Below are 26,072 nucleotides of genomic sequence, written 5' to 3' on the forward strand. Positions count from 1 at the left end.
CCTTATGCCCATAAAATCACACATTTTGAGGTAGTTTCCTGTAGGAGGCTCGGATAACATTGTCATTCGTAATGAACCACACTGCATTTTACTTAAAAGCTTTCGGGGCGGTTATTTGGTGTCACCCTGAACGGAGGGAGTAAATACTCCAGATTTTGAATAAACCAATCCAACCATGCTTGGTGGCAGACCTGGTCCTAGACTGCTCTGACTGGGGACATTTTCTAATTTTCATCCTGTCCAATTGAAATAGTTGATGCCTCTACACTAGGGATGTTCATCAATTATCGAAAATCGATAATTGATCGTTAACACGTTCAGTGCCAGCGACGCCATATGGCGTCATTAGAAATTTACCGTACAGTGCCAGCGACGCCAAATGGCGTCATAACTCCAAATTGTTTTTTTGACGGGGGGGTGTCGATCTAAGCTTCTTACGTCGCCTCTAACAATATTGTAGCTATTGGAGGTCGATAACCTATTTTACAAACCCATTAGGTGGCGACAGCACTCTCCTGATCAGAGAAAAAGGAGCCAAACACACAGAAATAGTCACTGTGGAAAATGAGGAAATCGCATCGCATCCGTCCGTATGCATCGACGTGCCTCCATAAACGAGCACAACGCCAGCTGTGCCCCCAGCAGCAGCATCCGCTGTCACAACTGAGCACTTCCATGTACGCTGCAACAGCACATTCACATAATCAGCATTATTATTCCGAACTGGAAGCATGCCAGCCCGTGACAAACACACGCGGAACCAAAAAGCTGAATGTCGCGCACCATTCACTGTGTGTGCGCAGCAAACTCAGCAGAGACTGAGAGCCACCAGACACATAAGACACACCCAGGAGGCGTGTGCAGTTGAGGGGGGGGGGGGGGGGGGGGGTGGGGGGGGGCACGGAGAGCAGCAGAGCAGCATACACTTCACCCAGACAGACCCAGACATCAGAAAATTAGCTTCAGAGTCAGAGATGTGCTTGAAATGTTTAATTTCACAAAAGGCTCATTATCTCAGCTCGTAGAAAAAAAGGTATGTTTTTCGTTCAATCATGCTATCTTCTCCGGCTCATAACTAAAGAACGGAAAATGGGATCAATAAACTTTTTTTTGCAGGTGATAGAAGAGAGTCTCATCGTTATTTGTGCGTGTTCAGTGTTTACATAGTAATTATTAAAAAAATTATATGACTGTTTTAAAATGCATTGCGGCCTATGTGGCACAGCAAGCAACCTTTTGCCCAAGGGCCGTGGCACTGAAAGTGTTAAGGATTGGAATCGATCCTGTGGCATTTGGATCGATTTTTTAATTATTAAAAAAAAATATATATATATATATTTTTTTGGACTAGGTTTGGGTGGAATTCGTTCCTCCTCGCCCCACTCCATTGCACAGCCGACTAACGTGAGGTGGAGCTTCATATAGTCTCTAGTTTTCTGGCTGGGCACGGGCCTTTGTGCCAACAAAACTGTTTTAAACATGGGAAATTCACCGGGGACAGCAATGGCAGCACCGGGGACAGCAGTGTTGGAGAGGAGACACATTGAAATAAAGAGTTCATTGAGGAGAACACGTTGTCTTTCGTATTTTCTGCCATAGGCATTCATTTTGTTAAAAAAAAAAAAAAAAAAATTGAAAATTTTCTAAGTATTAATAAAATCGATAATCGATAATTGATCGTTAATTTTCACCAATTATCGATTTTGGAAAATTTTCAAAATGAACATCCCCTACTCTACACAGCACAGGCAAGACACTACAGGGGCATTAGGTAAACTAACATACTGGTAATGTAATCTGATCAATGGATTAAAAATTTGTAGAAGAACACGACCAATCATTGAGTGGGCAGAGCTGAAATTTGGGTGGGCCCTTCTGCCCACTTCTAGCTCCAGCTTTGCCTGGTGGAACTATTGTCCTTTGAAGAGCCACGAGAAACCCTGTGACCCATTTAGGATTCCAAATCGTAGTCATTCTCGTAAGAAACACTGACTTTCTTAATGGCATAAAATGTTGGTTTATGTCAGAATGTGTCTGCTGTAGGAATCCAGTGCTGAGGAATCTCTTGACCCCTCTGGGTATCCTGCTCACATAAAAACATGAGCTCAGAAAGTGTCTATATAGTAGGGATGTCACGATACTAGAATTTCTACTTCGATACCGATACTCAGGAAAATATTGATACTCAATACCACTTCTCCATAATCAAGGCCTGATAAAACTTTGAACTTAGGCAGCAGATTACCCCTGCGCTAGCCATCAGAACACGTTTAGCTTGTTGAAGCAACAGATACCCACCAATGATAGGGAGGGGGAAATCAGTGATTTTTCCCTTAAAGAAAGCACTGCTGGTATTGAAACTGTTGCAAAGGAGTATTGTATCCATTTCAAATGGTTAGTATTGATACTTATCGATACTATCGATACCTGTTGCAAATTAGTATTGTATCCGTTTCAAATTTTCAGTATTGATACTTTTCAACCCTACTATATAGAATGTTTTCTGCTAGCTTGGGTAGCTATGCAGCATGCATGCAATGTGTTAAAGAGTAAATATTCTGAAACGTTGGTGTTTTCAAACATTCCTAATTTACATTTGTTGGTGACACTGTAGGCTACAAAGGCCGTCACTGTGATGGCCTTTGTTTCACAGCACTGTGCCAGAGGACAGGATGTTTGCCCGACATTGGTTTCTGTTTCAACCACACTCATGCCCCTTAGCACAAACTTCATGCTGCATTAAGCGGTGCAGTTCTCAGTTCAGATCTGGGCACAGAATCAATTCGAACAGTTACTTCAAACATAACTGTCTCAGTTTCTTTCCCCAGTGAGAAGTCCATATTTCCTTTAATCTTAATTACCACTGCATGAATAAGAAGACAAATATTGATGCTTTACCCCACAGACATAAATCTTGACAATACCTCCTGCTTCAAAGCAGCGACAATCATCCCCATTCCCAAACAGCAGAAAGTGACCAGCCTCAACGACTGGCGCCCAATAGCCCTCACGCCCATAGCCAGCAAGTGCTTCGAAAAGCTGGTTATATCACAGATCCGCCCCACACTCCCCCTGGACCACGACCCGCTACAATTTGCATACCGCCCCAACAGGAGCACAGCGGATGCAGTAGCACACATGCTCCACACCGCCCTCTCCCACCTGGAGGGGAAGGACACCTATGTGAGAATGCTGTTCGTGGACTACAGCTCAGCATTCAACACCATAGTACCCTCCAGGCTGGTAAGCAAGCTCAAGGATCTGGGACTAAACACAGCAATGCGTGACTGGATCCTGGATTTCCTGACAGACCGCCGCCAGGTGGTGAGAGTGGGCAACCTCACCTCCTCCCCACTGACCATCAGCATAGGAGGGCCCCAGGGGTGCGTCTCCAGCCCCTTCTGGTACGACCTCTACACCCACGACTGCATGGCGACTCAATCTTCGAACACCATCGTGAAGTTTGCAGACGACACAGCAGTCGTGGGGCTGATCTCCAAGAGCGACGAGACGGCCTACAGAGAGGAGGTGGGGGCCCTGGAACAATGGTGCCAGGACAACCACCTCTCTCTGAACGTCTCCAAGACCAAAGAGATCATTGTAGACTACAGGAGGGGGGTGATGCGCACACCCCCAATTACCATCAACGGCACAGTGGTGGAAAGGGTGGACAGCTTCAAGTACCTGGTAGTCAACATCCACCAGGACCTGACATGGGCCGGTCACACCGCCACTGTTGTCAAAAAGGCCCAACAGCTACTACACGGACTCAGGCGCCTGAAGAAATTTGGGCTAAGGCCAGAAATCCTTAGGGACTTCTACAGAGGCACCATTGAAAGCCTGCTGCTGGCTGCTTCACCACCTGGTACGGGTACTGTACCACCATGGACTGCAGGGCGCTACGGAGAGTGAGGCGCACGGCCCAGCACGTAACAGGATGTGAGCTGCCAGAACTGCAGGAACTGTATAATCAGCGGTGCCTCAGGAGGTCCCTGAAGATCATCAAAGACACAAACCACCCCCACAACAGCCTGTTCTCCCTGTTACCCTCAGGGAGGAGATACAGGGTCCCAAAAGCATGCACAAATCGCTTGAGGGACAGTTTCTTCCCGCAGGCCACGAGACTCCTTAACATACACAAATAGTGTAGTAGCTGTACTGTACCGTACTGTAGCTGCTACCATTACGTATGTCTAATGTTTAATTGTTTGTTTAATTAGGTATATGCTATTTGCACCTGTGCAAACAGAACGTCGACTATGTTTAAGTATGTCTAAAGTATGCACATGCCATGTGCACCTATGTGCAGTGAATATGCCACTGTCTCTGACTTGTCTTATCACTCTACTGCCTTATTGCTTGTTGTGTCTCTTGTTGTTTTTGCACTCATATGCCCTGTTATATTTGTACTATGTTGTAAACGGAGTCCACAGCACAAGAATTTCACACGTGATGCTTGTACTACGGAGTGACAATAAAAAATCTTGAATCTTGAATCTTGAATCTTGAATCTTGAATCTTGTTTGCCTTTGGTTCTCTCTGCAGCTACAAGCCCATCGTCGACTACATTGACACGCAATTTGAAAACTATCTTCAGGAGGAGCTGAAGATCAAGCGCTCGCTGTTTAACTACCATGACACCAGGATCCACATCTGCCTCTACTTCATTGCACCTACAGGGCACTCGCTTAAATCCCTCGACCTCGTCACCATGAAAAAACTGGACAGCAAGGTACACGCACGCATGCACACACACACACACACACACACACACACACACACACACACACACACACACTGTGGGCACAAAGTACACACTCCCAGTACTTTCGCATTGTCTCTGAATGACTATTAACGTGGCTGAAACTCGACCTCTCTTTCACTGTGCCCGGTGTACATTTCGCTGAGACGTAGAGAGCCCTGATCTGCTTGTCAGGGTGTGGACTCTGTCTCAATGTCCCAAGGGAACGAAGCTACTAGAAAAATGTTGGAACCTGCCGGGTTCCATTTCATTGTATAGGATGTATAGGATTTCAAGAAAAGTTCACATTGCATTCTTTGCCATGAATTTTATTGGCCATTTTCCTGGAAAGGGATTAAGGTTCAGACTTCAAAACTCAAAAAGTTTTGGAAGACTGGCCCTGGATAAAAAGTAGATAGTGAAAAGTCACACACTGTATACTAGCCCTTGATAAACAGTTGATAGTGAACAGTCACAAACCGTATACTGACCCTGGATAAACAGTTGATAGTGAAAAGTCACACTGTATACTGGCCCTGGATAAACAGTTGATAGTGAAAAGTCACACACTGCATACTGGCCCTGGATAAACAGTTGATAGTGAAAAGTCACACACTGCATACTGGCCCTGGATAAACAGTAGATAGTGAACAGTCACAAACCGTATACTGGCCCTGGATAAACAGTTGATAGTGAAAAGTCACACTGTATACTGGCCCTGGATAAACAGTTGATAGTGAAAAGTCACACACTGCATACTGGCCCTGGATAAACAGTTGACAGTGAAAGGTCACACACCCTATACTGGCCCTGGATAAACAGTTGATAGTGAAAGGTCACACTGTATACTGGCCCTGTATAAACAGTTGATAGTGAAAGGTCACACTGTATACTGGCCCTAGATAAACAGTTGATAGTGAAAGGTCACACTGTATACTGGCCCTGTATAAACAGTTGATAGTGAAAGGTCACACTGTATACTGGCCCTGGATAAACAGTTGATAGTGAAAAGTCACACACTATATATTTGCTGATTATGAATCAGAATCAGAATCACTTTTATTGCCACAGTATGCAAGTTACATGCTGTCGCGGCAGGACCTCGAATCTCCAAAACAGCAACTTTTCAGGAAGTTAAAAAAACCAGTTTTCTCTTAAAATACTGAACCAAACGTTGTCAAAGTTGGCACATGTCTTAATTATAGTTAGTTTCCTGCTGAATGTGTCATTACTTTATTAATATCTTACCTGGATAAGCTCAAATGATAGGGTTAGGGTTAGCACATGCACGAGCCACAAGCTCCGGGCCGCGGGGGCGCGCGCAGCCGTGCAGCAGTGCTCCTCGCCTCTCATGGCCGAGGTGAAGGCTTTGGGATGGGGATGAGAACATTCTGACATAACGTAACGTTAACGTTACTTTATTCTCATCAGAAACCACTCCGATTTGCATGTTAATACAAGTTTGCAGCCTAGGAATAACTAGAAAACATTTTATTGATCTATTCACATCAGAGGAAGCCAGGATTAAACAAAACGATATCAGAAATACACAGCACGTCTGCCGCGTGACTTTTCCGGGTTTATTGTCCTGCGGGGGGGGGGGGGGGGGGGTACAGACGGAGGGGAGGAATTTCGAGGTTTGACTGACAGATTGAGGCCGAATGGCGTTATGCGAATTACTCACAAGCTCGTTTTAATGCTTTTCCATTGGTTGCATTTGGTAAAACCCACACAGAGACGTGAAGGGTGACCAATGGCACTGATTTATGACAAAAAATAAAAATCTGAAAAAATTGATATTCGGGGTCCTGCCGCGACCGCGACGATATGAGGAATTTGTCTTAGTGTCTGTATGACACCCAGCTTTTCCTTTCCTTCCCCCCCTCTGACACCCAAATCGAGGCTCACATCTCTGCATGCGTCAAAGACATTGGTGACTGGATGTCTGCCCACCACCTCAAGCTCAATCTTGGTAAAACAGAGCTACTCTTCCTCCCAGGGAAAATTTTAACCCCCTCATTCAACTTTACACCCCCTCCCGCCCACTACGTTCTGCAAATGAGAGGCTCCTGGTGCTCCCACCGCCATGGAGCGTCGGATCCCTGTCCAGACTCTTCTCCTCTGTTGTCCCCCGTTGGTGGAGTGCCCTTCCAAGCTCCATTTGAACTGCCAAGTCTCTTTCTATCTTCAAGAAGAGACTCAAAACCCAGCTATTCCGTGAACACCTACACATTAATGGTCACGATTAACTTGAATCAATGGATGTGTATAATGTTTCGTTCTAGTTGGACGTTGAACATGGCACCTATGCACTGTGCACTTTGTGCCTATAGCTTCTACGTCTGAATGTTGAATCTTGTTTAGCCCTATGCATTGTGCACTTTTAATTATGTTCTTATTCATGCTATATTCTATCTTACTGCTTGTGGTGTATGTAATTCTGTTGTACGTCGCTTTGGATAAAAACGTCTGCAAAATGAAAATAAAAGTGAAAGTAAAGTGATTATAGCCTATACACTCTTATAAACAAGTAAAGTAAAGTGATTTTAGCCTATACACTCTTATAAACAAGTAAAGTAAAGTGATTTTAGCCTATACACTCTTATAAACAAGTAACACATTTGAGATTCAGGCCGATGACATTTTCTGGGCATGATTTAAGAAACACATAAGATCAAATGAACTTAATTGATCCCTGTGGGGACATTGCAACAACAAAGATTAGTATATTTAGAGAGCAACACAATCAATAAAATATATTGAAGATTAAAGATACGACGCCTTCATCATGCCAATACAGAGTTCCTCTTGGCTAGAAAGAATTCTCACTGTGTTGAGCATTGACACATCGACAGATGTTTGCAGTTAACAGATTGACACATACAGTCCTGTGTAAATCAGTAGATATTCACATTCAGAACCGGATTGTTTTGCTCAGTGGATCCATATTTTGCCATGCATGCAATGAGTGCAGCCCATTGGCTTTCCCTCAATTACTACTGTGGGAAGAATCTCATCACAATGCACTTGGAGCGTGAAAGAGGGGGAGGGGAAGAGTGTGAGAGTTAGTAGGGAAAGGAAACGGAATTTAGAGAGGGCAAGCGAATGAATTATTTATGGTTTGATTTTGGTGACATCTAAGTGGTCATTCATTGCTGTGGAGTTTTTGCATTGCACTTCCCAGAAGTCAAACTACCGTATACCTTTTTACTTGGATTTTCTGTTAATGAAGTTTGAGTATCTGTAGGTGGCGCTGTTTTCTTTGTCTTTTTTCAGCCATGGTGGCTGTCACTGCTCATAGTAACTACCCAGTTCTTCTTCTGTTTATTCCAAACAAACTGAAACTTAAAATGCATCAATTGCTGACACTGGGTGTTTAGAACAGCAGATGTAAAAGCTTTTTTGAACTTGGTATTGCCTAGTTTGAATTAGAGCCCGACCAATACTGGATTTTTGAGGCCGATGCCGATACCGATATTAGGGAGTAAAAAAATTCCGATACCGATAATATCGGCCGATATATATATATATATAAATATATATATATATATATATAAATATATATATATATATTTTATCAAATTTTTATCTCCCATTACTGCTAATTTTTTATTTATTTATCCTGGTTGCTGCTCCACCCTCTGCCGATCTGGGGAGAGCCGAAAACTGGCTCCATGCTTCCACATGGGCAGTTAGCCAGCCGCTTCTTTTCACCTGACAGGGGAAGCTTCACCGGTAGGACATAGCACGTGGGAGGATTACGCTATTCCAACGAGTTCCCCTCCCTCCCAACAGGCGCCCTTAACGACCAGAGGAGGCACCACATCAGCAACCCTCAAATATCAAACACTTGACAAAGATATGAGTTGACATTAATTGAAATATGTAATGTAGGCAGGATATTTTACAGCTTATTAACTCATTGAGTGCCAGCCACTTTTGGAAAACGGATGCTCCCAGTGCCAGCCCTTTCAGAGCGTTTTCAGTGATTTCTCGAGGCCCACAGAATATTGTGTGATATTACTATGTAAGCACCGAACACGCCCAAAGAACAATGAGACTCTATTGTATCATCAGCAAAAAAAAGTTTATTGATATCATTTTCCGTTCTTTAGTTATCAGCCGGAGAAGATAGGTTGTTTTCACCAAAAACAGACGTTTCAAACTAGAAGCTGAGATAATGAGCCTTTTGTGAAATGAAGCATTTCAAGCACATCACTGACTCTGCAGCTAATATTTTCTGATGTAGTGACATGGTGTAGTTGTGTGGTGCCCTGCGTGCCCCACCCCCCTCAACTGCAAACTCCTCCTCCGTGGGAGTGTCTCTGGTGGCTCTGGTAGAATCTCTGCTACCTGCGTCAGGCGACGAATCTCTGCATGGAGCTGGGATAAACTCATCCCCACACTAACACACAGCTTGCATGCCGGCGGAGCTGGGAGAAACTCACCCCCACACTAACACACAGCCTGCATGCCGGCGGAGCTGGGAGAAACTCATCCCCACACCACACTAACACACAGCCTAACACGCACCCAGCGTCTATTTTCGGAGCGCTCCGCCGTTTTTGTGCGCCGGCTCCCAGCGCGACACCGAAAAGCCAAACCGGACTGCTGAGAATGGTTTGGCTTTTCAGTGTCGGGTGCTGCTTTTCTGGCGGCTAATCGTGTGGAGAAACTATGCAGCAGAGACAGAGGGGCTCAGTTGTGGGAGCGGATTGGCTGCTGTTCGCAGCTAACGTTAGCTCCAGCCAGAGCAATCTATACGGCTCTGGCTCCAGCATGCATCGGTTTCTCTTTCATCACGGGGCTTCTTCTGCTGTTTTTCCTCACCTTTCTCTAATCTGGAGAGCACTGTCACCACCTAATGGGTCCGTAAAATAGCTTGTACACCTTCAACACCCACCATGTTTTTACAGGAGATGCATCAGGCTTTGATCCACGTCCCACCGTCAAAAAACGCAATTGACGTCTTTAGACGTCATTGGCACTCTACGTTACTATTTGAATTGACGTCTTTAGACGTCATTGGCACTCAATGAGTTAATACACTCAATGCAATGAAACAGTAAACTTAACTGGGAATTTAATAATTATAAATAACTAGAAATACAAAAACGCAATAGAACAAATAGTTAAGAAAAAATATCAAATATACGCAACATGCTGTCTATAACTTAAAAAAAATAAAAAAATCTGCAATATCAGCGCACCATATCGGCCGATACGATATATCGGTTATCGACCGATAATATCGGCGAACCGATATATCGGTCGGGCTCTAGTTTGAATCACTGTTGTGTTATCAATTGGTGATAGCAAAATGAGCACTTAAACCAGCGGCAGGGAACTTTTAACTGGTTATGAAACCGTCTAAAAGTCTACTGATGATGCCTCACATCTGACATACATTAGCAAATGAGACCATCAGCAAGGAGATGGATGATTTCTAGTGTTTCTAAATGCTGGTTAGGGTATCGCATGCTGACTCAGAGAAGCCCTGCTTCGCCTGCCGTGGCTCAGACAGCCTGGTGGAGACAGTGGGAGGAGCCTCAGTGTTCAGGAAATGCTTATATTTTTTTGCGAACAGTACCGCTTTTGTCCACAGGGGCCGCAACAATCAACACAAAATGAAAGTTCCCCGTAGTTGCTTTAAATAAAATATTTGTGTATCATTACATTAAAGGCCCATTCCGTCAATTGTCACTGTTACTGACGCCGGTGGCCGTTAGAGTAACTGCAGCGTGTGAACGATCTGACGCGCGGGCACCATACTCGCACGCGCACAAGCAGTTGCCTGGCAACAGCAGAGGTGTTGGTTGCTTTGTAACGTTAACTCATAAAAGTCCGTTGAAAACGGCAACCTGGACAATTTATCGGTCAGATCAGCCTCGAGATGCCCAGGAAAGATTCTGGATGAATTATCGGACATTATTGTGGCATGTTTGGCCGTGTTTTGGCTTACATTGGCTGCGGGGAAATGGATAGGATATTCACGTTACCGTGAGCCAGGAACTACCCTGCTTCCCCTGTATGTACTGTACCGTCTAATGCCTGGAGTTGACCAAACTGAACAATCAAACAATGTTTCATAAGCATAACAGTAACGTTAAGCATATTTACGACTGTTACATTCATTATCCACACAAGACGGTAACGTTATTAGTGGGGCTGGTGGTAATTTCTATAAATATAGCTAAATCTATTAGTTAGCCGCATATAGCATCAAGCTAACGTTATGTTTATAATAGGCGGACTCACCACCGCAGCTAACTGCAGTCAAACAATAATGTTCCATGACCATAAGCATAACGATAGTAACGTTAGGGTTGCATTACTTCACACAAGACGGTAATGTTAGCAGAGTTTCTGACCAGGTGGTCAGATACTTGTACTACGGAGTGACAATAAAAATCTTGAATCTTGAAAATCCATTAGCAAGCAGCTAACGTTATCTGGTCAAAACCACATTACAGTAGCTACAAGCAGCAAGTTCCCTTCATGAACCGAAAACACAGTCCTGACTCTAGTTTCCCCCCGATGTCAGTCACATTGCTGCTGTCTGGCCAGACGGGCTTCATTAGATAAATATTTATTTATTTATTTAGTGTGGACTTTTTCTAGAGTCTGTTGTTGTTTCCTTTTGCTAGCAGCTAGCGACGAACGTAACGTTAGCCATTTCCTGTTAGCCGTCTTCTTCGTTGGTATTTACACCGGAGCCATGAGGACAAGAGGCAGGCTCGTGAACGCGCAGACGTCACATCCTCTAGCTGTGGAGGGAAATGTTCACCCCTCCGAAGATGCGGTATTTCCATGTATCTTCTGAACGGCTGGTCGGAGAGAAACGCCCCTGGTCGCGATTTTTAAGTTACGCCAAGCCGCGCATTCACTCATTGCCAATACAAAACACTTTGTGCACATTTATTTCTCGCCAGAACTGACGGAATGGGCCTTTAAGAGTTTAGTTTGGTATATTTTTTATCGATTCTGTGGTCTACACCACAGAACGCTCATAATTATAATGTTGACATTGTTGCCACTGACATCGGAGCTATAGCAATATTGTTGAAGGGGCTTATATAACAGAGAATTGCTATGTAGTGATGGTAAAGCTGAATAAACTAAACCTGCTGGGGCTTTTTTCCTCTTAGAGAAATGTTTGCATAAAACATTTTTGAAAAGCCGCTCACTGTACACACAGAGCTAAAGCTCTTTAGTGGTTTTTGAATCAGGTCCTAGAGATCATTGTTGCAACCCTGGGAAGTGAGGAATTTCAGGAATTGAAATGGTACTCCAAACATTTTCAAGCATAATGTGTGCACAGGACTAAACCCCAAAACACTTTTTTAACCAATATACAGTATGACTTTGGGGGTGGTGTGTGAAGAATTCTGGTCAGAATTTCCACATTTGAGACCAAACAGTTACCATTGTACCATTTGTACCATTTCAGCGGCATAAGTGACCTCTATGGGTTCAGCCCTGCTTTTTTATTTGCCCTCAAAACTGCACAAAATGTGGTACAACCTGACGTCACGTTGTACCAAAGACTATGGGGTTTCAAGATAGTAACTCCCCTACTCCCCCTGTACCCTTTCCCGGCTCCTCACAACTCCAAGCCTATTCCCATGATGTCACAAGCATTTCCCTACCAATATGGCGCTACAATACACACAGCTCATTGGCTGTTTGTGTCACTTGACCTGTTAATCACCTGTTATCTTCCTACCAAGATGGCCATGTGGTGATGTAACATAATACTATCAATAAAAGCCACTATAATCATAAATAGAAATAAAAGGAAGAACATGGCATTGTGTTGCTGTAAATCATTCCCAACCTTGTTCATACTAAGGGGCCCTAATTTAGTTCACATTTGGACCCCCAATATGATGAGATTTGGTTTCTCAGAGGCAAATAAGATTTATTTTTATTTTTATGTAGCCTAGATATGTTTTTGTCCAAAATTCCATATATATTAGGTTGAGAGACAACAGAGAATCTTGGAATCCTCTCAATGACCACTGGTGATCCCCTGACCCCACATTGAGAACCACTCAACCAGGAGGAGGGAGGGGGGGAATTTTCTGTTTGTGCTGCAGCCAGCTGCAGGCTACTCGCTAAACGGGTCTCGCGCTACATGAGAGCAAAAGGCAGAGGGTGATTCTTTCATGGTGCACTGTACCTTTTGACATGAATCACGAAAACCCCCCAAACGAAAATTAAAAACGGACTTCATGGCGGTGTAGAGGACAAGTTGGACAAGTTAATAACATGCAGAAATCTCCCATTGTGATTGCATTAGAGCGTGTTCAGAGCGTGTTTGTCCTGGGTCTGTGTTCTGCCGCGGCCGCCGGCCGATAACCTCGTGTTAACGTCAGTTATATGGCCCTCAATGGCAGTTTAGTAGTTTGCACTGAATGACCAAATTGATATAACTTTCAACCATTTTGAGCGACGCTGTTTCCATACAGGCCACCAGCGTTGGCTAATTGTTGATATTTATAAAGATTTTGTAGCTCTCATATGACTTTGTTTTGTGATGTGGTGGGTAAACTCTGATGGCCTCGATTTCCAGTAAAACATTTCCAAGTTTCCTGTCTGAGCCGTGTGAGCACAGCCAAAGAGTATAGTGAGACGAGAGGAGACGTTCGTTTCTTGGTTTTTCCCATAGGTTTTTTCAAATCAAGCAGCATGCCGTTCTGCCAGAAATCTGAGGGTTTAGTCCTGCTTTAAAGGAGATGAAGCAAGAGAGACAGAGGCTGCAATTAAAATTCAAAAGTGACAAGTTTGTGTGGCCTTTGTTGAGTATGTGCTTGTGTGAGACGCGCTCAGTATGTTAGTGACGGTTTGTGGCGAACGTGTGAAATGTCAGCGACAAACAAAACCGTCCACATTTCATCGCCTCTGGCCTTCACATCTGCAAGCACATAATGTGAGAAAGCTGCATGTAGATAACAGTCCAAATACTAGACTTGTTGCAGCATGTGCATAATGTTGCATGCCTTTGTGTGATTGTGAAACATGAGAGTAGCTAGCTCGCTACATCCAGTCACAACACCTTAACATTCATTTTTTATTTACAGCACCTGACCTCTATTATTTTGTTCATCTCCACCAAATAAATACTTTTCAGCACATACATGTAGCTACCCATAGAACTGCTGTAGGAGTGACAGCTTCAGCCCTGTGTGTGTCTGATGATGCAACGATGACACATCGGGAACAAAGCAGATGGTCATTGTGACTAAAGCCTGCTGCCTTACCTCGGCCAAGTATCAGCACGTGACTGTCTGTCTCTGCCAAAATTCTCCTGATACCAAACTAAGCAGTGGCAGAGTACTGTGGCGAGCCAAGGCAGGGACTCTTCAGTCCTCAGCCAACTGTCGCTTCTGTAGGGCAAAAATCATGTATCTCCACAAAGAATATTTTTAAGGAATATTTATTTAATACAGCTTACCTGAGCTACGTGTGTGTGTCTCTCTCCTACAGTATAGCAGCTTACCTGAGCTACATGTCTCTCTCCCACAATATAGCAGCTTACCTGAGCTACATGTCTCTCTCCCACAATATAGCAGCTTACCTGAGCTACATGTCTCTCTCCCACAATATAGCAGCTTACATGAGCTACATGTCTCTCTCCCACAATATAGCAGCTTACATGAGCTACATGTCTCTCTCCCACAATATAGCAGCTTACATGAGCTACATGTCTCTCTCCCACAATATAGCAGCTTACATGAGCTACATGTCTCTCTCCCACAATATAGCAGCTTACATGAGCTACATGTCTCTCTCCCACAATATAGCAGCTTACCTGAGCTACATGTCTCTCTCCCACAATATAGCAGCTTACCTGAGCTACATGTCTCTCTCCCACAATATAGCAGCTTACCTGAGCTACATGTCTCTCTCCCACAATATAGCAGCTTACCTGAGCTACATGTCTCTCTCCCACAATATAGCAGCTTACCTGAGCTTTGTGTGTGTGTGTGTGTCTCATACCCTATACATGTAGCAGCTTACCTGAGCTACATGTCTCTCTCCCACAATATAGCAGCTTACCTGAGCTTTGTGTGTGTGTGTGTCTCTCGTACACTATACATGTAGCAGCTTACCTGAGCTACATGTCTCTCTCCCACAATATAGCAGCTTACCTGAGCTTTGTGTGTGTGTGTGTGTGTGTCTCTCTCCCACAATATAGCAGCTTACCAGAGCTTTGTGTGTGTGTGTGTGTGTGTGTGTGTGTGTGTGTGTGTCTCCTACACTATAGCAGCTTACCTGAGCTACATGTCTCTCTCCCACAATATAGCAGCTTACCTGAGCTACATGTCTCTCTCCCACAATATAGCAGCTTACCTGTTACATGTCTCTCGCACAGTATAGCAGCCTCGCCTACTCTATGACATCACGGATGACATCAGACATCATCACTGATGACATCACATCATCATTAGATAATTAGGGCAATTACCTAATTAAAAAATCCGGCTCCGTCAGGTCACCGACACGGGTGCTCTTTACACCCCCTGAAAGTTTCAGCCTGATGGCACACGTAAAACGGCATAGCTGTGGCCGGCGCAAATTCTTGAAACAGAGAGAGAACAAACATTGCTCACATGCTCCCTTTTATAATAGGACATTAACAAATACAGTTTATTTCTCATTGATTATTGCTTATCATTATAAACAGCATTTATGTGTGTATTGATGTGAAACCGTTTGAGAACCACTGCCCTAACCTCACTGTCCCAATGATCTATCTAGCATGTGAAATATGAGCAGTGTTTGGTCTGAAAGCAGGCCAGTGTTGAATGCCCACAGTGTGAATGTGACACTGTTTTGTTTTACAGGCGTGACACTGCAGCCCTGTTTATTCAGTGCTCTGCTTCTAGATGGGATGTCTGTCTGCTGGGCGATATATATATGCAGCAGCTATGTGCTGAATGATGATTGCCCTTCTGCTCTTGGTAGTTTTGTCTCTATGATTTCCACACTGCACTCTACAGTTTGGGGAGAGGGGAACTGTGGGGGGAATAGTGTGATCGTCCCGCCGGTGAAACTCTCGCTGTCATGTATCTGAGGTGGAAGCATGTGCTAGTCTACAACTCTCCCCAGATCGGCAGAGGGGGTGGAGCAATGACCGGGACAGCAGGGGCAATTGGCCCAAGTACAACTGCGGAGAAAATTGGGGAAAGAACGATGAGACTCTCTTGTATCATCAGCAAAAAAAAGTTTATTGATATAATTTTCCGTTCTTTAGTTATCAGCCGGAGAAGATAGGTTGATTTCACCAAAAACAGACGTTTCAAACTAGAAGCTGAGATAATGAGCCTTTTGTGAAATGAAGCATTTCAAGCACATCACTGACTCTGAAGCTAATATTTTCTGATGTAGTGACACCTCAAAAATAATTTCCTTCAATAAAAGAGCGAAAACAAAGGAATTTTGATGGCAAAATAATATTTTTTAGCTGCAACCAGCAGCGCTGGCCTTCTTGCTGGTCTTGATTTACTGCTGGTGGGCATCAGATATTCTAGCTTGTGTTTGCCAATCTGTCCATCGAGCCTGCTGTCTGGGTCGGTGTTGAATGGTGCCCTGCGTGCCCCACCCCCCTCAACTGCAAACCCCTCCTCCGTGGAGTGTCTCTGGTGGCTCTCTGCTCTGAATTTTCCACTGCACGTTTCAAAGTGCGCTGCACCCAGCCTATTTTCACAGCACTCCGCCGTTTTTGTCGCCGGCTCCCAGCGCTTCCAGCTGAGAATAATTTATCTTTTCAGAAAGACGCTCGTGTCGGGTGCTCCTTTTCTGGCAACTAATCATGTGGAGGGGCTATCGCAACAGACAGAAAGGCTCAATTGTGGGAGCAGATTGCCTGCTGTTCACAGGCACAGCTAACGTTACAGCATGCATCGGTTTCCGTGTGCCCACTGCCCACGGCTTCTTCTCTGTTTTTTTCCTCACCTTTCTCTAATCTGGAGAGCACTGTCGCCACCTAATGGGTCCGTAAAATAGCTTATACACCTTCAAAATCCCCCATACTTTTACAGGAGATGCATCAGGCTTTGATCCACGTCCCACCGTCAAAAAACGCAATTGACGTCTTTAGACGTCATTGGCATTCTACGTTACTATAATTGACGTCTTTAGACGTCATTGGCACTCAATGAGTTAAGAAAACAACTCCATCTCGCTATCGGCCGGTTAATCGGCTATCGGCTTTTTCCTGCTCCAAACTATCATTATTCTATCGGTATTGGCCTTTTCCACTATCGGTCGACCTCTAGTATCTAGGGATGGGAAGGTCGTAGAGAGTCTGCGTTGGAGGAGTGGGTAGGGGGAGTGGCTGGGGAGATATCATATGGGTGGTTCAGGGTTACGGTTCTGATCCGACTCACAAAATGTGCATATTGTAGCAGATTAGAGTATTGTCCTTGGTGGAGGTCTGCGCTCTCAGAGTGCTCTTCTAGTTTTGGAGTGTGACTCGTAATTTACTCCCAGATAGGCTTGGGTCAAATAGTATTTTCAAGTAATTATTTTATTTTCAAAAAAGTTTTTGCCTTTTTGATGCATCAGATGAGTGAGCGTTTGTTGCACAGGAAAATTGACTGACTGACGAGAAATGTCCTACGTGAGTAGGTTTTTAGGCGATTGAATGACTACTTATTGACACTGTGTGACTTGTCCTGATCCCGTTAAACCCTCCCAGCTGGTGCAGCTAGTAGGTGAGGACAAACTCAACTATTTGGGAATACTCCGACTCAAGTCCGCTCGCAGGCATTGAATCATATCTGAAGCCAGTCCTGCTGCTTCCTATTTGGCCCCGCCCACTACACTGCAGTGAGGTAGACTGGGAGATCGCTGGTTCAAAATCTCAGACTGGCTGGGAAAATCTGGGTGTGGGAAATGAATGAGTAACGCGTTCCCCTCCCTCCCTCCACAACTACCGGCTCCCCGGTGTATATAAGAATGTGGGCGCCGCTTGCCTGGTTAAATGGGGGTTAAAATGTGATATTGGCTCAGCTTGCCTGGTTAAATGGGGGTTAAAATGTGATATTGGCTCAGCTTGCCTGGTTAAATGGGGGTTAAAATGTGATATTGGCTCAGCTTGCCTGGTTAAATGGGGGTTAAAATGTGATATTGGCTCAGCTTGCCTGGTTAATGGGGGTTAAAATGTGATATTGGCTGCCCCGCTGCAAAATAATGATCCAATAAAGTATGATGAGCTTGTAATTGGAGCGCTAAAAAGCTCATCTCTTCCCCACAGATTCAGTCATCAGTTTCCATAATGTGCCTCACATTATGGACCTCAAACCTCAAACATCGACTTGGACTCTAGGGTGAACTGATTAGATTTTGGTGGTCAAAGGTCAAAGCCCAAGGTCACTGTGACGTGTCAAACGCCATTTTCAAGCTTGTTAACGCGATATCTCAAGAATGCCTTGATGGAATTTCATCAAATTTGCCTCAAACATAGACTTGGACTCAAGCATGAACTGATTAGATTTTGGTGGTCAAAGGTCAAGGTCACTGTGACCTCTCGAACACCATTTTCAAGATGTTAACGCGATATCTCAAGAACGGCTTCATGGAATTGCTTCCAGTTTGGCTCAAATGTCGACTTGTCGACAAAAATTACATTTTGGTGATCAAAGGTCAAGGTCACTGTGACCTCTCCAATGCCATTCTCAAGTTTGTTAATGCCATATCTCAGGAATGCCTTGACGGAATTTCATCAAATTTGCCTCAAACATTAACTTGGCCTCAAGGATGAACTGATTACATTTTGGTCGTCAAAGTTCAAGGTCACCGTGACCTCACGAACGCCATTACCAAGTTCATTAACGCGATATCTCAAGAACGGCTTGATGGAATTTCTTCTGATTTGGCTCAAACTTCAACTTGGACGCAAGGATGAACTGATTCCATTTTGGTTATTAAAGGTCAAAGGTCAATGTCACTGTGACCTCTCGAATGCCGTTTTCAAGCTTGTTAACGCGATATCTCGAGACTGTCTTGATGGAATTTCTTCGAATTTGCCTCAAACGTCAGTTGGGCTCAAGGATGAACTGATTAGATTTTGGTGGTCAAAGTTCAAGGTTACTGTGTCATCACAACCACTCGTTTCATGCTCGTTAACGTGAGATCTCAGGAATGCCTTGATGGAATTTCTTCGAATTTGCCTCAAACGTCACTTGGACTCAAGGATGAACTGATTCCATTTTGGTTATCAAAGGTCAAGGTCACTGTGACCTCTCGAATGCCATTTTCAAGCTTGTTAACGCGATATCTCGGGAATGTCTTGATGGAATTTCTTCGAATTTGCCTCAAACGTCAGTTGGGCTCAAGGATGAACTGATTCGATTTTGGTGGTCAAAGTTCAAGGTTACTGTGTCATCACAACCACTCGTTTCATGCTCGTTAACGTGAGATCTCAGGAATGCCTTGACGGAATTTAATCTAATTTGCCTCAAACGTCCACTTGGACTCAAGGATGAACTGATTACATTTTGGTGGTTTAAAGGTCAAGGTCACTGTGACCTCACACACCCAATTTTCAAGCTCTGTAACACAACATCTCAGGAGCGCCTTGACGGAATTTCTTCCAATTTGCCTCAAATGGTGATTTGGACTCAAGAATGAACTAATGGCGGAGGCATAAATCCGCGGCGCAATCATTCTAGTTTATGTATTTAATTTGGTCTTCATTTGACTTCATTCATGATGTTTGTTCATGACGCAGTGCCAAAGACGAGATGATTACTCTAAACTGTAATTCATTGACAGCGGTTGGTTGACTTCATATGCGTCTTTTCTAATCATATCAAGCTCAGCATTTAATTTAAATCCAGTCAGAAGTGATCTTCAGGAGGCATGGAGGTGCAACAGATGAGCCATTACATAACACATTTGGTGGATGCTTTCATCCAAAGTACATGGCATGCTGCATACATGTTTGGTAGGTAGTATCATGTTTTCTACACATTGGACAGTAGGTGTATTTCTAAGAGTCCAACCCTCTCTTCTCTCTGTCTCCTTCCTTAGGTCAACATAATCCCTATCATTGCCAAAGCGGACACAATCTCAAAGAGCGAGCTTCACAAGTTCAAGATTAAGATTATGAGCGAGCTTGTGAGTAACGGCGTCCAGATCTATCAGTTTCCGACAGACGACGAAGCCGTCACTGAGATCAACGCCTCCATGAACGTAAGTCAAAATACACATGCACTCACTGAAAAGGCGGTGTCATCTTTAAAGACATGTTGAATAATAACGGCCCATATGCCCCTTTTTTTACCCACTTGGACGTGTTGAAGTGACATTTTTTTACAGACTTCAGACTCGTCTCAACATTCACACATTTAAAAAGAATGTTGCTTTGAAGACGTATGTGTGTCTATTGAGGGAGAACATTCTTCAGAACCACATGTTAAAACATCTGCTAATAGGAACATATTGACACCACAACCAATGCTAATATTAATACATGTGTTGAAAACTAACTTGAAAGGTGTTGTCCTTATCGTGACACTCTTATCCAGTCTTGAAATAATCCCACACGTGATGTTCTATCCAGGGGTGCCCAAACTCTTTCCCATGAAGGGCCAAAACTCAATCTGGGTGGAGGGCCGAGGGCCAAAAATAAACGTTGTGGAATTACATTAAAATGTATTGTGTTTTATAGAAAATTAACATTCTAAATCTAAAATAACATTTCAATATAATAATCTACTTTTTATCTGTTTGGTAATTGTAATAATTTGCAATTGGTTATATATATTTAAAAAAACACCTGCATTTGTGGGGAGCTTAAACATTTAATCAGTAAACACCCAGTTAAAAACAGTTGTATTTTCTAGAGCCCGACCGATATATCGGTCCACCGATATTATCGGCCGATATTGGCCGATAACCGATATATATGTTGGCCGATAGGCCAATATTTTTTTATTTTGTATTTTTTAAGTTATAGACAGCATGTTGTGTATATTTTATATTTTTTCTTAACTCAAGTTATATTTTATATCTGTCCTATTTGTGTTTTTGTATTTCTAGTTATATATAATTATTAAATTCCCAGTTTCATTGCAGTGATGTCATTTTGGACAATAAAGTTGATTGATAAGCTGTAAAATATCCTCCCTACATTACATATCTCAAGTCATGTCAAGTCATATCTTTGTCAAGTGTTTGATATTTGAGGGATCATTGCAAAAACATTGTGTAATATAATGTGTATTATATAATATAAGAATATCGGCCGATATATCGATATCGGAATTTTTTTACTCCCTAATATCGGTATCGGCATCGGCCTCCAAAATCCAGTATCGGTCTGGCTCTACCACCTTTGTAATCAAGAGAGAAATTTGACTTAATTCACAACTTGAAAAATCCTCAAGGTACTTTGAAAATCAGCTTTATTGTCCATCTTTTGTAAACAATTTGCAGGGATGCAATCTCAGGAGTGAACACAGAATCCGCAGCCACATTCAGACACTGTTTCACAAAGTCACCACATGAAAAAGCTCATCCACCCTTTGCAATCAGTGCAGATATCTGATAATTTGCCCCGAGTTGCATTCTGGATCAAAAATTGGGGAAAAAAAATAATAATAATCAAAATCCGTGGCGGGCCAAAACAAACAGCCGCGGGCCCCAAATTGGTCAGCACTGTTCTATACAATGCTATCACAACGCTGAAGAAGGCCTGTTGGCTGAAACGTCCGTTGTGTAGGGTCTCGATGACTAAATAAAACCTTGAAAGGACATTCATTGCGTGCTGGCGTTCCTTGTTGATTTGTCTATACAATGCTAACATACCAGTGTGTGCGTGTGCATGCATATACTGTATATTCACACGTCTAAATATAATTTGAATTCAAGGTCTGTTTGATTGCACTGGTTCCCCATTCTCTCATTCTCTCCATACTAAAGGAATTTATGAGCGTGATGGCAGCACATATTTTCCTCCAGCTTGCTTTATAAATATCACTACATCTTTTATATTTCCACCATCAAAATAAACCAGATACTGAAATACTGAAAATGTATTCAATATGGCCATAGAAATTAACTTCATTAGTCAGCTCTTATAATGGGAATGATACAGAATCACACACACACACACACACACACACACACACACACACACACACACACACACACACACACACGCTAATAACGGGTGTAACGATACGTTTTAAGAATGATATGATACATGGTTGTGATACAATACATGGACGATATTGGCTCATTTTGAGTGATATGATTCAATGACTTGTAATTGATACAGTAACTTGTTTACAAGAGCCAGTAATAAGACAGCAGGTTATGTTTTTGATGATATTTCTCATATATCAATCAACACATAGCAACCCTCATTTGTTCCATTGCCATCTACAAAAAAATGGTTGCTAGGTTACCGGCAGCCATCCTGGAAGAAAGAGAACTACACAAACATTCAGCGCAAGGCCTCTATTCAATCTGTGTGAAGTGCGAAAAATACATCCACATAACTTTTGTCATGCTAAAATACAAGGTGCAAAATTCTTAGTATCGATACAATTGATTATTTGCATTGCAAAACCATTTTAGATTGATAAAAGTCACAATACTAGTTGCAATAGTAGTAGAATCAATGTAGTTGGATCGTACAGTAGGAAGATAAATCGATGCATTTATGCAATAGATGCATCTTCACACCCCTAACTAACACACAAAGTGAATTGTGTAATGCAGGGGTTCCCAAAATTTTCCGACCAAGCTCCACTACGTACCAAACCAAATTTCCCAGGGACCACTTCCACTGCGTATACCAGAAAGGCTAAATAACAATATAAGGCTATTGTTTCAAAATGCACACACACACACACACACACACACACACACACACACCTGCCAACATTAAGACTGTGAAAAAGGGGACCCCTTTGGAGAAAAAGAAATTCCCTCGCCAAGATTTGGAGTGTTATTTAGCCACCTTGCTGACAAGCTAGCATGACATGGTTGGTACCAATCAATGCCTTAGGTCTTCTAGTTTCATATGATACCACTTCACTCTGGCTTTATCACTGAGCCTGCTGCAGCCTCTGACATGCTCAAAATGGTGATATTTCCCAAATATCGCGATATTTCCCAATCTGCCTACTCCTCAGGGTTAATGTGTATGTAAGAACTTTTGTCTGTAAAAAAGAAAAGAAAAGTGCAATTCTCTCTGGGGACCACAGTTTGGTGGGAACCAATGCTGTAATGGATTAGACGGCGTGAAGTTGGTTCAGGCTCAGTCCTTGTACAGTAGCCCCACCCCCTTCTATTGTTGGTTGGTTACATCGGCTCCCTAGTAGCCTTCGTTCCTCGTGCTGCAGCCAGCCAGCTGCTTCCAACTCGCCAGCTCATTTGGAGGTTGCGTGTGGGGGTGTGTTCTCCTCATGACACCAGCCCAGGCGGAGGAACTGTGAAAGCAATAAGGAAGCGTGTGTTTAATCTTCATGTCAACCGAACACAGGCCGCTCAGCCCAAATCAGCCACATGTTAAAGTTAAACACACCAGTATGTCAGCATGGTTTAGCTTCACTCCGCTGTGGTCTTGCTGATGAAAGATAAGAAGAAAACCCCCGCTGTGAAACTGGTTTTATTTGAAAGTAAACATTCAGTTTTCTTTCATCCCTTCTGTTTGATTAATTATCCACTAACGACATGTGTTAAGCTTGTTAAACTGAACACTTGTGAAATAGTTGCTATGCTATAAAGAACGCTGCCATGTGGTAACCAGGAAGGAGCCAGGAACTCCTTCAGGAAGACAGAGGAATCCAGGAATCAGCCTGGGGTAATGGCTCTGCTTCCACCTGTAACCTCTTTGACACGGTGACCTCTGACCCTGTACAGGCCCATCTGCCATTTGCTGTGGTGGGAAGCGTGGAGGAGGTCAAAGTGGGCAACAAAACAGTGAGGGCGAGGCAGTATCCCTGGGGCGTCGTGCAGGGTGAGTAACCTCCACAAGCAGTTGTTCAGCCTGTGTGTGTGTGTGTGTGTTCTCTGAGAGCGGGAGAGAGAAAGAAGCATGCAGGCAGAAGGTGTTTTACAGTCAAGTCACTGTATCTCAAGTCGAGGCTCAAGTCCCCCGTGTTCCAGTCCGAGTCACCGAAGAAGAGTCGGAGTCGAGTCCCCATTACCTGAGTCGGAGTGATTGAAAATGAGCGATTGAGCGTGAAATCCACAAATAGGTGGAACACACGTGCCTGCCCTTGAACGAAATTGAATAATGTCATGGTATGAAATATAGCTAATCAAGAGAAAAAAGGGAGCTTCTTGGATATTTAGGAGCACAATGTAATGCAGAAGTCATGTACATGTGTACTGACAAAGTTGACCAACACTGTACATCTTCAAACAAATAAACACGATTAAAGATGTACAGTGTTGGCAGGCATTTCCCCAAACTTCTGAGTAGCCAGCCACGTAGGAAAAGTAGCCGGATAAGATGTTTGCGGCATTTGTTCCCCAATTAACTCATTCAGGGCCAATGACGTCTTTGACGTGTTATCAGGAATAGCCCAGAGGGCCAATGACGTGTTTGACGTGTTTTTGTTTTTATTACTGCAGGGCGTAGTTAAAACACTTCCCCAGCCTGTCACATGGTATCAGGTCCCTATCATCTAAGACAACACGTGAACAAACACATACCGCAGCTGTTGTTTTGAAATTGAGCAGGAGGAATATCAGAAAACGGATAAGGAGCTTGCCTTGTGCAGACAGGAGAAACCCCATTGAAACGCCCCTCGCGCGCTGCAGGAGCTGGTCGCTTTCCTGTGTGCCAGCCTTCCTGTGTGCCAGCCGGAGAAAACCGGAGAAAGTAATCCACAGATGCGTTTGATCATCGGAGGAATGAGGAAATGATCGATCAGCAGTGATCAGAGGGCGGTGAGGACGTGTTGAATAGCCGAGGGGAAAACGGCAACGATAGCAGGGAGAATATGACAGGGGGACGAGCAGCACACGAACTGCTAGGCTCAGAAGCCCGCTGCCCGTTCTCAAGAGCTTCATGAAATCGCTGGACTGCGTGCCCTCCAGTGTAGTGTCTCTGCTCCAGTGTTGCTCCTGGCCAATCCCGGCGCCACAGGGCGTGGTTATTGCTTATCCTATGTGGGGTTAGAAATCACGCAACGAAGGGGGATCGTGTGTGTGTGTGTGTGGGTGTGTGTGTGTGTCTGTGTGTGTGTGTGTGTGTGTGTGTGTGTGTGTGTGTCTGTCTGTCTGTCTGTCTGTCTGTCTGTCTGTCTGTCTGTCGGCGTGTCTGTCTGTCTGTCTCTCTGTCTGTCTGTCTGTGTGTCTGTCTGCACACTCACTCACACTGCTGTATTGTTGAATGTGAAAAAAAAGCACTTCATGTGTATATATATATATATATATATATATATTTTTTTTTCATTTGTGTCATAACGAATAGTATTTACATGTCTGATGTCAATACAGTTCAAAATAAAAGAATTGAGAGCGAGTTCTGCTTGAGAATGTGTATTTTACAGGAATTGCATTTGCTCCTGTTTGTCATCTGAGAGAGAGACATTTTGGGTGAAAACAGGGTGTATATAAATGGATATAAGTAGAGTACAGAACATGCTAAAAGCTAACTTTTTTTTTCCTGGTGAACCCAGAGACGTACATCTTCATTTTGAGGTATTGCAAATCACTCTGGTGCTAATAGATAATTTACTGTGGGTCTTGAAAGATGACCAACAATTATGAAAATCTTTGGCCTGTGCTAAATATTGGCAGTCCTAAACTGGCCCTGAATGAGTTAATGAACAAACCTCAAATATCTATCTATGAGTGTGTCAATTTAAATAATACAAATAAACGTTCTTATAAAGGCCCAATGCTCAATTTAATTAGAAATAAAAAGAGTGTCCAATCCATATTGCAAAACACAAACATACGATTAGGGGTCGACCGATTATCAGCATTTTCGATTATCGGGGCAGATATTATAATAATAATAATAATAATAATACATTTATCTTATATAGCGCTTTTCTAAATACTCAAAGTCGCTTTACGGAACACACAGAATTAAATACTTTAATTTGAAACATTCATGAAAGGTGGGGACAGTAGGTAGAGTGGAGTGAGGTTAGGAGGAGAAGGGGAGGTTGAAGAGGTGGGTCTTGAGGGCCTGTTTGAAGGATGTTATGGAGTTTGATTGACGGATGTGGATGGGGAGAGTGTTCCAGAGGGTGGGTGCGGCAACTGAGAAGGCCCTGTCACCCCAGGTCCGGAGCTTGGTCCTGGGGATCGTCAAACAGTTGGTGTCTCCGGACCTGAGGCTGCGGGT

At 43.5% G+C, this 26,072-nt stretch overlaps 1 protein-coding gene across 2 annotated transcripts in view; it reads left to right on the forward strand.

Annotated features, from left to right (window-relative positions):
- septin8a (septin 8a) overlaps positions 1-26,072 on the forward strand; it is a 124,972-nt gene that overhangs the window by 51,163 nt on the left and 47,737 nt on the right. For both annotated transcript variants that reach the window (XM_083643567.1, XM_083643566.1), the window contains exons 4-6: positions 4,546-4,732; positions 19,784-19,945; positions 23,627-23,723. In XM_083643567.1, the coding sequence (XP_083499693.1) occupies positions 4,546-4,732; positions 19,784-19,945; positions 23,627-23,723 (446 nt within the window). The remainder of the gene's footprint in view (positions 1-4,545; positions 4,733-19,783; positions 19,946-23,626; positions 23,724-26,072) is intronic.

This window comes from Poromitra crassiceps (genome assembly GCF_964638095.1).
Source record: "Poromitra crassiceps genome assembly, chromosome: 1".
Lineage (NCBI taxonomy): Eukaryota > Metazoa > Chordata > Actinopteri > Beryciformes > Melamphaidae > Poromitra > Poromitra crassiceps.